At 39.7% G+C, this 14,644-nt stretch overlaps 1 protein-coding gene across 1 annotated transcript in view; it reads right to left on the bottom strand.

The window, feature by feature from the left end:
* Positions 1-14,644, bottom strand: part of CLVS1 (clavesin 1) — a 105,140-nt gene that overhangs the window by 64,274 nt on the left and 26,222 nt on the right. The window contains exon 3 of the mRNA XM_071737639.1: positions 1,949-2,123. Within this exon, the coding sequence (XP_071593740.1) occupies positions 1,949-2,123 (175 nt within the window). The remainder of the gene's footprint in view (positions 1-1,948; positions 2,124-14,644) is intronic.

The following is a 14,644-nucleotide window of genomic DNA, read 5'->3' as shown; positions in this document are numbered from 1 at the left end:
GGTTTGATCCCACCAGAAACTCTGTTAGAGAATCACTTTTCTCTATTCACTTCACTAGATATGCACAGGACTTAATATGACCCAAAATCTCCTAGAAGGGAGAAGTGGGATAGCCATGCAGTCTGCCTGTATGGATCTGTATGTGTGCAGTGCCTTAACTGTGAGAAACAACAAGGAACTAAAACAATGTCAATTTTTTTTCAGACATCATAGTCTTGTGAGAGCAGAACCTGACTTTTTTTCTTTCAGTGACCTCCCTGCACAATATCTACTCATATTGTGACTCTCCTTTTTATATATGTAGGTTCTGCCTGCATTCCAACTACATTATATAAATTTTACATTAGGATAGCAGCAGTTCTTTTAAAATAATAATAGAACATAGTCTTAATGAAGCTGCTTCGATAGTAACTGTTGGAGCCAAAAAAACCCCACATCTAAAAAACTCCCACCAACATTGCTTGCTAAATACCTGCTTTATAAGCATGAATTACTTCAATTGGAGTGCAGCATTCACAACTCCCACAACTTGTCAAGCCCACAAGTGGTTAGAAAAGTCTAGAACACATTAATCCAATTCGTACATTTTAGAGAGATGGTTATATTTCTACTTATTATGGAGCATACAACAGTAATGTGACTCTAAATAAGAACTGAAATGCCCACCCACCAAGAGGAAAGGCAGCCTTCTAAAATTGCTCAGCACAGGATGCCAGGCTAGTGGCACCATCATAAGACCAGCCTTGGGACTTCCAGGCTTTGGGACTTCCAGAAACATATTGTTTTCAACAACTACAAATAAACTGGGGGCTCCCACCAGGTAATGAGGATGTTGAAGAAGAGCCTGTGAGCAGGCACAGTAGGAGAAACTGGCTTCAAAAGGAATAACTTTTTTTTCCACTGCTCAAAGCTGTAGATACAGCTGGTGGACATCCCCCATCATTCCACACATTAGGCAGAGAACCTGACAGTGCCATGGGCAGAAATCAGATGAGATAAAGGCTGGAATGGCCTCTTACTAGAGAACTGGAAGTGCCAAAAAAACCCCCAAATGAACATATATATATATGTATATAAAATCTCCTAGCTACATGAAACATGTGGTCCTTAAACAACTCAGTCTAAGACTGAAGTCAGCTCTGCTTTGAACAGAGAGTAGGACAAGATGATCTTTCCAGCCTAAATAATCCTTGGATTCTATCAAATAAGGTTGTGTCAAACTATTTCAAACCTAAAAATCCAACCCAGGTCTAACAGCAGAGATAAGTTCAAACTCCAGTGGGAAGGGCAAAAATCTCCTCTGAGCACCACAGTTTATCTCATCCTTAGGTTGCCCCATCAGACCTCAGCTGTCTTCTCAGTTTCTACCATGTAACACCACATGGTTTTAGGTTGCTCCTATTTGTCTGCAAGAACCAAGTGGATGTGCAGCCCCAGAGCAGCCTGAACCATAATGTAACAGGATCCTGTGTGACAAATTCAGGCCGTCAGAATGAGGCCATGACAGGGAGCTTGTCCTGCCTCTTCCTCATTTCCCTCCAACTCAAATGCATCCATGTGAATGTGACAGCACTCTTCCATCTGCTAAAGGAGCTGATCTCTTCTCCTGCCACCCTCCCTCTGCCTACAGATGTGATTGCATGTGGACTGCACACTCCAGGAGGCAGATGCTGGATTTTAATCCCACTCAATGCTCTGATGGATTAAACCCCAAATCTCTAACTCTCCTTCTTAATGCTGCAGTAACACACACATTGGTTTCACTGATTTGAAATAAAAGCAAAATGAAGTCGAAATTAAATGTTAAGTCAATCTATGCTGCAAGTGGGTGTGTCACTAAAGCATTCTGGATTATTTTCTCCCACCAGCTTTCACCTCACCCCGTGTCTGCTGAGGCAAAAATCACCATCTGCTGCACTGAAAATCACAGGTACATCCATTCACCTACCTGTAACCCTTCTATGGCCAGCTTGAGGATAGATGGTGTAAGCTTGGAGGCTTGCTTGAAGGAGAAGTTGCTCCAATCAATAATTAGAATGAAGCCATTTATCTGAAGCTCCTGATCTTCGATGAGCACTTCCAATGACAGTAGAATAGCACGAAGGATGTCTATGAAGGAGTTCCTAAAGCCAAATCAGAGGGAAAAATAAAAATCAATGGTTGCAGGTATCTTCAAATCTCAAGATAGTCAGCTTTGCTGTGGATGGGGTATGAACAAGGGGCAGGGATTTATTCTGATAGAATTGTTCTGAAAAGACAGTGGTTTCAGAGGTGTCACTAAGTTCTCATGCTCCAAAACTCACATTCCTCTGCTTGATGTGCTAAGTCCTGCTCACTGGTGAATAAAATAAATCCTGAATTAAATCTTTCTGATTCTTCTGGCATTCCTTATAATAAATTTAAGCTAAGTTACTTTGGGAAAATATTTCTCTGTGGTGAAATGAAGCAGATTCACCTACTCGTTTAAATCCCTGATCCTTTCGATATATTTTACCCCTTTTTTTTTTGTTTGTTTGAGTTTTTGTCCTCTTCTTTTCTTCATGTTATAAAGAGTAATATCAGAAAAGTAAATAAATTGATACAATATTAATTTTGGTGGTATGGTTACTCTAGGCTCCCTGACTTCCTGCTTGAATGGAGGGAAATATCCAAGACTTTCCACAATAAAATTTGAATGCTGCCTTATTCCTGCAAACCCCATAAACATGGAAAACAACTGCATCCATTCAAAATAGGAACTCTTTACTAATTAGCAGCTACCAGTAGGCTGGCTGCAAGGCTTTCCTCAGATCTAGGAGAATAATTACAAACCTTGGAGGCCCCCAAGGAGACAGCAAGGGACAGAGAAAATAATGCTGAAATGTTTTCTTAAATGGAAAAGTCTGTACTGGGCCAGTCTCTACTAAGATCTCATGTATTTTACAGAAGAGAGTTGGACATTTTAATTACTTATTTAATATTTACACATAATAAGGCTGAATTGGGCTCTCCTGTCATCTATCCTTCCTGTTAAGATGATTTACAAACAATAGATTACTTTAGAGAGCAAGAAGCAAGGAAATCTTCAGAAAGCAGACCTTAACCTTCTGTAAAATGAAGTTGTAACATACCGCTATTTCCTCTGCTCTACCTCTGCATAATTCTCAAATTCTGAGGGGGCCTGAGATCTATTATAGGGAATGTTCCCACCATGTTCTCCCACAGAGATTTTAACTTAATCCTTTTCTGATGTTTTCTTTAATTTAAAGCAAGCCGTCTAAGCCTACAAGAGCATTGTTTCAAATTCTACCTAAGGAAAAAAAACCCTACTTTTAGTCAAAACAAATTTCTCTACCCTCAAGACCTCTGGCCCTGAATGGCAGCATCATATGATAAATTTGTATTAGAATTAAACACTGAAATGTTTAATTTTTCTTTCTTTCCTTTTTTCTTTCTTTCTTTTTTTTTTTTTTTTTTTTTTTTTTTAACAGGTTTTGAGTAGAAATGTACATTCCTTCTCTAAAGACATGGCCCTTCAAAAAGTTTCTGAACTGTGTCTCTCTTGCTGAGCTACAATCTTCTCTGAAGTACAGTTGCTGAGGCAACTTGCAATGCACAGAACTTAAAGTTATTGAACTTTGCTGCTGCTGGATACAAGACCACTCTTCCCTCATTTGCAGTAAGAGACCAACCTTGACCTTTTCAAATTCTGCTGTGCTAAACAGACAAATAGGAGTACATTCCTTAGCAACATAAGGTTGGCTTAGCATCTGACATTTATTTTTAGTCTAAATTTATTTTTAAAACTCTGATATGGGTAATGACTTTCAAACAACAGCATCAAATTACTAGACCTGTGGTGATGAAAGAAGAAATTGCACCCCTGGACCATATCTACCTAATATATCCTACACTACTTTACCCCAACATCCCTATTCAGGGGGATCAGTTTTCCACAAGAACTGCACTGTGAAAGGTCCCAGAATTGTGCAGTGGCTCAGAAGATAGATGGAGCCTTCTTCACTCTGTTATTGGCATCAACAGAGAATAATATCATCATTCATGGATGGGCTTTCTGGTTAGACTGGGGGAGATAGACTAATTGAGAGTTTGATTTGTAAAATGTAAAATGAGAAAAATACTTGTTGTTAGTGGGGGTGTGAAAAATAGGGCCACACTGGGCACACTGTGTTGAGAAAATGTTTCATCCTCCTTTTGTGGGAAGACATCTTTTTTTTTCTTAGTGAAACATTTAGACTCACATTTATCATCCTGATACCTCTGATGCTTTAAAAAGCTGTGCAATGATTCCAGTAGGGCTGTATGGAAATGGTACATACAAAGCATCTTCTGTAATCCACTTAAATTCTCAATCCCAATGAAGTATTTCATTTGACTGAGTGCAAAGTCTTCCTCTCTGACCCCATGCTAAGGAATTTGAATCTTTGTTAGGGTGCCTACATAAATTGCCAGGCTATCAAGCAAATACTCCCCAGTATTTCCCTGTACTTGAAGTAGAAACTATTTGCCTGGGACGTATGACAATTTTCCTCATTGTGCAAGTAATCTGCTTGTCCCTTTCCCAGATCCCTCCCCACCTCTATGTATTTGCAGTTTTAAGAGATGGTGTAAGAAATAACTCAAAGTGAACACAAAGACCTTTTTCAGGTGAGTACAAAGAGCTATGAAAGCAAAGTACAAGTCCTCCAGGTGGGCTGGTTGCAGAAACACTGGTGTGTGATTGCAGAGCCTGGGTAGAAATCAGAGTGCCACTTGAGGTTGAAGTCCTCTGCTCCCTAATCTTGAGGCTTGGAGTCAGCTGTGCGACTGATTTGCATCCAACTAATTTTCTATTCATGAACACAGAACCCCTTTCTATTAGCCCATCTCTTTTGTTCCTCTGCTTAATGTTCCCTTCCCTCCTCCAACCCTCCTTCCCATAAGTTTAACCCTTTCACACACAAAAAAAGGGAAATAAATTACTATTACACAAAGGGAAATGCACAAGATGCTATACGGATTCAGCATGGATCCTACTGAAGAGGGCCACTAATGAGTTGCAAAAGATTTGCACAAGCCCCAGGAAGACAAAAAGGAGGAGGGAGGGGAGAGGGTCTGTTTGTCTTGGCTGAATGGAAAGGTACCACAAAAAAGGCTCTTCTAGTATCCTTTGGAAAGTGGGAAGTTAGCCCAACAGAAGCCAGTGATAAGGAACAATAACGTAAAACAAAAATGACGGTGGTTTAGCTGAGGGATTTGGTGGGGAGATTAGCCAAAGGCATAACTTGACAATAAATAAGAAGAAATTACTTAATTATAAGAGGCGTAAGCAGGCTGTGAGAGAATCAAAAGGCTCAGTGGAGTACCAGGGTGCAATGGGAACAATTAAAGGGGATAAAGACATTTCAAGGAAATTAAATGATCTATTTGCATGTTTGAAGAGATATGTGGATAATGAAGCTGAGGTTCTGTTGGAAAATAAGGGGTCAAAAAGACATGCTGCAAGAAAGTGATGTGTTTTGGAGAAGATAGCATCAGTTAAGGCTTTTGACATAACAACCCTCTTGGTTCAGCACAGGGTCCGTTTTAGGCATGCTAGTGAAATTAACTGGATTATTCAGATGGCTAAATGTATGAATGTACAGAAGTACTGGCAGCTGAAGCCATTAAAGATTGTCTGGTAGTAAGCAAAAACAAACTGTCATGAAAAACCCTGACTGTCCCACAAGACATCAAGCTAACAAAGTTTGGACCAGTGTTGCTATCCTGGCAGCTGCAGACAAGTCAGTTTCTCTCCTGCAGCACTTCAAAAGTGGCTTAGCTAAATGCAAATGCAGATAAAAGGGATTTTTTTTTTTTTTACTTGTTAAAAAAGTCCTGAGATACCAAATCAACGAATTTATCACCTTTCATATGTAACAAAGAAGTGAAGCTATACCATCACATCTAACACAAACTAATGTAAAGCTAAGCAACATAAAACTGGTTTCACTGAGTCTGTTTGAACTCCTGAGAAGAGGGTACAGTCCACCTCAGGAAAAGCTACAGCCACAGGTGACTAACATTGTACAAGCTGCAAAGTTGGCACAGAGACAAATCATGTAGGAGACCACATTTTTCTTTGTTCCTTCTCCACACAGTAAAACACCAAGAGGGAGTAGAAATGTGCTTTTAGCTTCTCATGGTGGGAGGGCTGGCACTGCCCTGAAAGGATTCCCACTGGGAATAATGTGCAGAAGAGGAAGTGGAGAGAAGGGCCAGGGAAGCATTCTCAGATTGTCCCAAATTAGTTGAGCTAGTTGAAGCTTAGAAAGGGAGACATGAACAACACAGCAGATCTGTGCTGACAGGGGAAGGAGAATCCATGAAAAAGCATTTTGAATTGTTCCCACACACAGCCACGGTATGGTGTTCATGAGAAGCCCTCAGAATCCAGTCAATATTGGGTTTTGAACCAGTGTTTATAAACCATATGAAGCAATTTATTTCAGCAGGTTAAATTCTCCTTTCTGCTCCAGAAGTATTGATGAGAAAGCCCCAGTTTATGATAATTTGTCCTTCAAAAAATCCAGAGTTTCTTCAATGTATTTACTTTAGAGTTTTAAAACTTAACTCTGCTGTAAAAAAGCACTGGAAATTACTGACATACAGTCCTTGAGGATTCATGTCTTGACTCAAACTCATGATCATGGGTAGCCACCCTGCCTCTCTGGCATCAGAGGGAAACAGCAGCCCCTCCAACTACTGCAAGACCTGATCTTCACATTAAATGACCTTTCAGTGAGGATAAGCCTCACATGAACACTGCACAATCCCAGGTAGCTCTTGGCTGAAAAATAACCAGAAAGAAAGACTGCATAAGGAAGATGAACAGCCAAAAAGAGGAGCTCACAGCTGATTTAAGCACTGAAAATGGATGTTTGTCTCATCTGCCTTAGGTCTGACTACATGCACAGAAATTAGCAAGGCTTGTCTGTAAAACCCATAGAGAAAATGGGTTGCATTCACAGCAAATGTTCACAACAAATATTTTGAGCATCCACTGGGAACTTTCTGCATAGCACCATTCCAAGCTATTTAAACTTGCTGGCTGCAAAAATATGAATAATTCATTGGCACAAAAACTGGACAAATTCTCACACAACAACATGAAATTTTATCTTATTTTGTAGGGTCCCAACACCTTCTTTTTCATGCCAAAGTGAACTTACAGATTTTTTAAATTTCTATGTAGAACCAAAATATATAGACATACAACTCCTACTGAGTAAAGCTTTGCCTTAAGTTAGTGTCATTGCTCCAAAGTACTCTTCTGTCACATCCAGTGTAGCTATCTTGGGTTGTTTTAGTATGTCAGCTTCAGACAGGCACCTCTCCTGTTTTGTAATGAAAAGATGGCAAGTTTTTCCCCACAGCATCTGTGTGAGTCTATAAATAAAATTCCCAAGCAACTTTACATTCAGGATAACAGACTGGATTGCTAAGTGTGCTGAGCTTTTTTTCATTGGGTAATGGTTAGTAGACTACGATGAAACTGAGCTGTGTTTAAGAATATTAATATTAGAAATTATTACTAAATTTATCAATTTAACTACTTAGCTTATAATTGAATGGTGGCCAGTCACCCACAGATACCTGGCTGGCTTTGAATTCCTGTAGGAGTGAGATGGAGCCTCTGCCATTGCCAGTGAAAGGAAAATAAATGTACCAGTAGCTGAAAGAATCTGTCTTGGTTTGTTCTTTTATCACGCAAAAAATGCCCCTCAATGGCTTTCTTAAAGATATAAATATATCCCCCGTTATATATTTCTGCTGAAAGTCCTTCTATATACAAGCATTATGATTTTTTTTTGCCGTCACTTTCCACTTCAGTTGAACTCCATGGCAACCAATAGCCCCTGAATTTACACACTCCGCATTCTGTTCAGCGTTACGAATCTCCTCCTACATAAACTCATTCATACTGTGGGCACTAAATGAATGATTTGTCCCTGATGTTAAAGTGGCAGTGCAAGAACCTCTTTTTATGTGCAATTCGACTGGAAAGCAGGGACCTTTGCAGTCCTTGTACGTGGGGAGGAAGAGTAGGGATGGTGGGGCTCTTTCAGCCCCTGGTAGGACCAGCTTCCACCAGAGACCTACACAGGGGAATGAGAAAATGATATCTGCTCTCTCTTGCCTCAACTCAGGGGTGTTCCACACCATCTAACAGGATATTGGTCCAGAATGAAGCATAAAATGGTTACACTACCTGAGAGCTCAAAAAAAAAAATCCCTCTCTGAGGTCTCCAGAAACTTGTTTCCCAAATGGAGAAGTTGGCTGACTGTAACCCATAACAGCACAAGTTTGGTGACTGCTAAGGAGTCCACTTGGGTGCAGGAGGGTGGCCAATTGCTTGAGTGGGCTCCAGGCAGAGAGCTTTCACCACAGTGCAGGGTGAAACCTCTCAGGAGGAGTGTGCTGCTCTGCTTTGCTGTCTGCTGCTGAAAGAAAAAGCCAGAATCGAAACTCAGATGCAATGTGACTGCACCCTCAGTAAGTGTGCAGATGACACCAAGTTGGGTGGGAGTGTTGATCTGCCTGAGAATAGAAAGGTTCTACAGAGAAATCTGGAGAGGCTGGATTGATGGGCCAAGGCCAGTTGTATGAGATTCAACAAGCCCAAGTGCTGGCTCCTGCACTTGGGTCTTTCCAACCCCAAGCAATGCTTCAGGCGTGGGGAAGAGTGACTGAAAAGCTGGCCAGGGGAAAAGGACCTAGGGGTGTTGCTTGACAGCTCTCTGAATATGAGGCAGCAGTGTGGCTACATAGGCTGATGTCATCCTGGCTTGTGTCCGGAATGATGTGGCCAGCAGGACTAGGGAAGTGGTCACCCCCTTGTACTCAGCACTGGTGAGGCTGCGCCTCGGATACTGTGTTAGGTTTTGGGCCCCTCACTATAGGAAAGACACTGAGGTACTGGGCCATGTCCAAAGAAAGTCAATGAAGCTGGTGAAGGGTCTAGAGCACAAGCCTTATGAGGATCATTTGGGGGAACTATGGTTATTAATCCAGAGAAATCGAAGCTAAGGGGAGACCTCATCACTCTACAACTAGCAGAAAGTAGGTTGTAGTGGGGTGGGTGTTGGTCACTCCTTTCAAGTAGCAAGTGATAGGATGAGAGGAAATGGCCTCAATTTGCCACAGGGGAGGTTTAGATTGGATATCAGGAAAAAATTCCTTACTGAAAGGGCTGTCAAGGTCAGTAGTGGGGTTACTATCCCTGGAGGTATTTAAAAGGTGTTTAGATGTGCTCAGGGACATGGTTTAGTGGTGGACTTGGTGGTATTCAGTTAATGGTTGGACTTAAGGGTAAGACTTAAAGGTCTTTTCCAACCCACAATATTTTATGACTTTTCCTCTGACTGTGGATTTGCCTTATTCACTTCAGGAAGCAGCATTTCTGAGCTGGTGATTTTTTTGCATTTTAATACCCAGAGCAATGCCATGTTTTCACACTGAAATTTTCTCTGCTGAGAAGGAAAAAGGGACAACCACAGGAAGTGTGTTATGATAAAGTCCTACTCTACCAAACCTAAATGAAACCAATAAATCAATAGTAGAGTCACTGCAGTAATGTGCTTGGATAATCCCAAATGCAATACCCCTCACAAAGAACATGGGGAAGATGGACAAAGAATACATTACAGCTTAAGCACAGTCAGGGAGGATGGGTTTGGGTTAGTAGTCTCCCCTGTTAGAAGTTTAGGAGATGACACACAGGAAGAGACTGATGGTCCCAGCTCAGGATATTGTTTGAAAGGATACTGTTCAGTGTCCTGCCTGTTGTGTTCAGTGCTGTGAACTGTTCCCCGAAAGCACAGCCGTGGTAATAATGAACAAAAGGAATTCTGGTACATCAATGGTTTATGGTTTGAAGTATCAGGATTGATGATCTCTGTTGTTTTATTTTACTCTGTGTGATTGCACAGGCTTTTCTTATTCCCTCTTGACACTGCAATCCATCCTTGCATCACACTAAGCTATTTACTCAATTTCTTGAACCATTGAGTTCCACAAGTTAATTTTTCACTACAGAAAGGGAAAGAATTTTCTCTTGAACATTGTGAAGCTACTTTTTAATCACAGAAAGCAATTATACAGCTTATTTGTCCTGTTATTAGAAGATACAAATGGCATGGCCAGTTCAATCTCCCTGCTGTCATGTTTTCTCTGTGTGATTCCACTGCATCTCCTCTAACAGTATCTCCACTGCATCACTACATCTTCAGCACCTTTCCATTTGAGACAGCCCTGGACTCTTTGCTCCTTCCTGGTTCAATTACCTCACTTGTTAATAATGCTAATTGGGGTTGGAACTAGACAATCTTCAAGGTCCCTTCCAACCCTAGCCATTCTATGATTATAATTAATTCCCTGGGGGATTTTTTAGGGGTTTTTTTGTTTGTTTTGGGTTCTTTTGTTAGTATTTGGGTTATTTGTTTGTTTGTTTGTTGTTTCTTGGGTTGTTTTGGGTTTTTTTTTGTTGGTTTTTTTTTTTGGTTAGTTGGTTTTGGTGTTTTTTTGGCAGTTATTTTTTTACTTTCTCTTCTTTTTTTGAGGCTATACAATGCAAAATTAATTCAGTATTCAAGGTCAGTTTAGAATATTGGCATATGTAAAAAATACCCTATAATTTCCTATTTATTCTCCATTTCATTCTTAATGCAGCCTAACATCTAGTTAACTTTTCTGACCACCACCGCACAGTAAGTACCCATTTTAATTCTGTTGTCCATAATGACTTGATGTTTTTCTTAAAAGGTTAAAAGAAGTTTAAAACCCAGAAGAAACTGCATAAAGTTAAGTGAGGATATAAGGTCTGCATTCAAGATGTAGCCACATATTAAAATCTAACAAGTTCTTGCACTGCACTTAGGTTTATTTGCATAAGTGCTGCCTTTCTAGGTCATTCTAGAATTTTCCCTCAATTTTTGCTAATCTTCACTAACCTAAACAACTTTCCATTTATTTTTTGTCACACTACTATTTACCTTACCTGCCACAAGGATATTAATGCTGAGCATTCTTATGATAATTTTTCTAGTTACAAATTCTACTTTCTGCATGAAGTATCGAGGCCATTTCCATGTGCAAGACAAGAATTCACCTGTATATTTATTTATATTTATTAATTTTTCTGAAAAGACTTTAGTACAAACTTCACAGGAAGATTTTTTTTTATTAGCTAACTAAATGATATACTTACATATATTATCTTAATTCCAATGGTCCCTTTCATTGCAACCAGTCATTCTTACAGGAGCCCCCAGCAATGACCAGAAGAAATGATAAAGTTAAAATAAAATAACTGCTTACCAATGCACATGTTCTAAGAATGCTGAGTTCAGAACCACAGAAGTTGGATTGCTTGTGGATAATCAAACAGCACTTGGTTACTTATCTAACACCCTAGAAAGCTTTGACAAAAGTAGCAGAATCCCTGGAAGTTTATGAAACTCACTTTTCTCTATCTCTGTTAGAAAGTTTAATTGTTTGGCTAAGAGGCAACTACTTATGTGTGGTTGAAATTACAGTAATGGATTTTCAGCTGGTAATAGAAAACTGACAGTGAACCAAAAGGTATGCATGAAGTCACCTCTCTCCTTCTAGTACCTAGTCTGAAATCTCTAAGAAGTCTGACCTCTAAGGTCAGAGGACAAATCTGGTCCTTCTGAATGTCAGATTTTTAGAGCCAAATAGTGTATAATCAGTGTACTTGATAAATGAGAGTCAAAACTTGGTCGTGAAAGCAGCCCATGCTTTCAAAAATACTCTGCTGAAGGCTTCTTTTTTATGGTGTGTGGAATTATGGAAGGTACATTTGATTCTACAGGCTGAAAAAAAAAAAAAGTCATAAAAATCACAGGAAAACTGGAAAATTGAATGAGTTCAGATTGTGAGAGGCAGACTCCATCAGTCTCAAGAAATGACAATCCATCAAGCAGGATGAAAAGAGCTAAGCAGATCATGGTGAAAAGCCACAGTAAACTCAGACTGAGTTATGGGTAGAGCTCCATGCATGAAATTTCAGACACTATGCATGAAGGTCACAGCTGCACAGTTATATGTCACTAACAAAAGCATAAAATGAAGAAGAAAAATGCAACATCCTGGTGGATTTTATGAAGTCAGTGCAACATCTTCCTTGGTCTTGGTGAAGTGAATGTGCACACAGACTGTTGCAGACTTCAGCAGGAGCATGTCCACAAATTTTTCACAGAAAGGTGGTGGAAAATGTCCTATGTATCTTCATTGGCAAGATCATCCTGTGGAAGAGATGTTTATGTTCACATAAAGATTTATAAAGTAGTTTTTGGATCACCAGATGGTATAAGGGATAGCCAGAGAGACCATGTTTTATTTTCCCTTTTCAGGAGTAATTAAAGAGAAAAGCAGCACAGGTACTGCTAGTGAGCAGCAGTGCTACTGGACAAAGACACAGTTTGCAAAGAAAACAATCAGAAATATCACAGTCTCTAGACTTACAACCCCACACCTGTAAACATTGCACTTTAACTATCATAAAATGGAGGCTGACATAAAAATGAAGATGTTATTAAAAAGCTTGGAGAAGCTCAACTATCTGGCTTTGGGCATAATTGGGTTTTACTAAAAGAGCAAGAACAGACTGATGAAGCCATGTGGGACGCCATCACTGAAGGGAAAAAAGTAAAGCTGAATCTCTTCAGAGATATCAGTTAAGAGGTTATCAAGACATGAGAAGCAGCACAAAAAAAAATAGAAATGCAAGTATATCTTAGTGAACACCTGCAATGGGTATTAAGTAAGGCAAAGAAGCATATTTCTATGGTTATGCTTATGCCTGTGCTTAAATCTGGGCAGCGAAAGTGGCAGACACTGAAAAGATGTAGAAAATTGATGTCAGTCAGAAAAAGGGTTATAAATTATTTTTGTTGGATCCCTTCAGGACCACTAAAAGACAGACATGAAAATATTGTAATGATTTGTTGTATCAAATGAAAAGGTATGTCAAGTATTATATTTAAAAAAAAATTCTCCCACTCAAATGATGGGCAACTTTGATGTAGCTGACAAGATGGAGGGCACTGATGTTATTGGTTTAGAAATGATCATTGGGGAACTCAAAGCAGATGCTATAAGGATTCATAAGACAGTAGACTACGAAAAAATTAACTGCAGATCTCTTCAGAAACAGCAATGAAGAAAATTTTCTATAACGATTCAACCAAACAGGGCAGAAGCACCAGAAAAAAAGGAACCTGCATAGATTTATGAAATAGAGAAGACTGTTAGAAGTTTATGGGATCGTGATGCTGCCAGCCACAAAGAAAGTGCTTTGCAGATACCCTGAAAAGGATATGCAGTGCTGTGAAGCTCAAGAAAATGAAGCAGTTTTCACCCTAGACACTTTCAAGTAGATCATATTTCAAGTAACATAGCTGAAGAAAGTGGAGGTATTAATAACAACCACAATTCCCCCTAAGAGAGAAGTTTTTTTCCCGACATCCACTGAAAGTGTAAATGAGAGATATCTGTAGAAACTCCAGAGAGAAAACATGATGCAATCCATCCAGCAGTGGGGAGTCTGCTCAAATGTTAGCAGCAGAATTACAGAATCACAGAATGTTAGGAGTTGGAAGAGACCTCTGGGGATCATCTAGTCCAACCCCCCAGCCAGCTGCAGATGTTAAAGCACAGGTTGAATTAGAAAAAGGTAGGGTTTGGTACTCACATTTTCCAGGTTTGCCTCAGACTTCACTGGGTATTAGACCTCCCATGTGGAAAACACCTTACAGAAGTTGCTTTGGGAGGGATGGATTCCACTGATACGTGACTTCCCAAAATGTCAAGCAACAGAAGACTGATAAGTGAGTGAATTTTAAAAGCAGCTAGCAAAAAACAAAAGTTATGGAAGAGACCATCAATCTGGATCATATAAAAGTGCAAAAAAAACCCCTAAGAAAGTAGTGTTGAATTTAAATTAAAAAAATGACAGTTGTTTCTGTAATGACTTCAGGGAGTGAGGTGATTGCTCTTTTTGAAGGAGAATTGCTGAATACAGAAATGAGCATCCCCAGCTCTTGCTGTGTGTCACTTCCAGCCTTTTACTGAGAGTATTTTTGCATGGATGACAGCAATGGAGCAAAAGATGTCAGCCAAAAGGATAAAGATGTTATTGTGTAGATTTATGTAGACTAAGGAGAGTGAGAGGAACAGAAATTGTTCAGATCCAGAGATGAGTACAACCACCTGATGCTTTGCTAGAGAGCAAGTGAGCTTTGCTTGGACGCACGAGGTTTCTTTGACAAAACAGTCCTTTCTCTTTTGCCATTTCTTTTGCTGGGTTTTTTTTGGGGTTTGGTTTTGGGTTTTTTTTTGCCTTTTTTTTGGTTTTTGTTTGTTTGATTGATTGACTGATTGTTTTGTGATTTTCAATACTGCAAAATGCAGTTTTCTGAGAGAACTGCAAGACAAAGGGAAACACAGTGAGCTCTGCACCACATAAACCAAAATAACATTTTTCCAAATCATCAACCTGAACAAATTAATGGGGTTGGCCCAGCTCATTTAGAAACAGTGTTTGGACTGGCTTTCTCAAAACAGGTGAGATAACTATGGAACAAAAATATTAAAACGCAG

This window comes from Heliangelus exortis, chromosome 2, assembly GCF_036169615.1.
Source record: "Heliangelus exortis chromosome 2, bHelExo1.hap1, whole genome shotgun sequence".
Classification (NCBI taxonomy): domain Eukaryota; kingdom Metazoa; phylum Chordata; class Aves; order Apodiformes; family Trochilidae; genus Heliangelus; species Heliangelus exortis.
The sequence above is the reverse complement of the archived record's forward strand: the minus strand, read 5'-3'. Positions and strand labels throughout refer to the sequence as shown.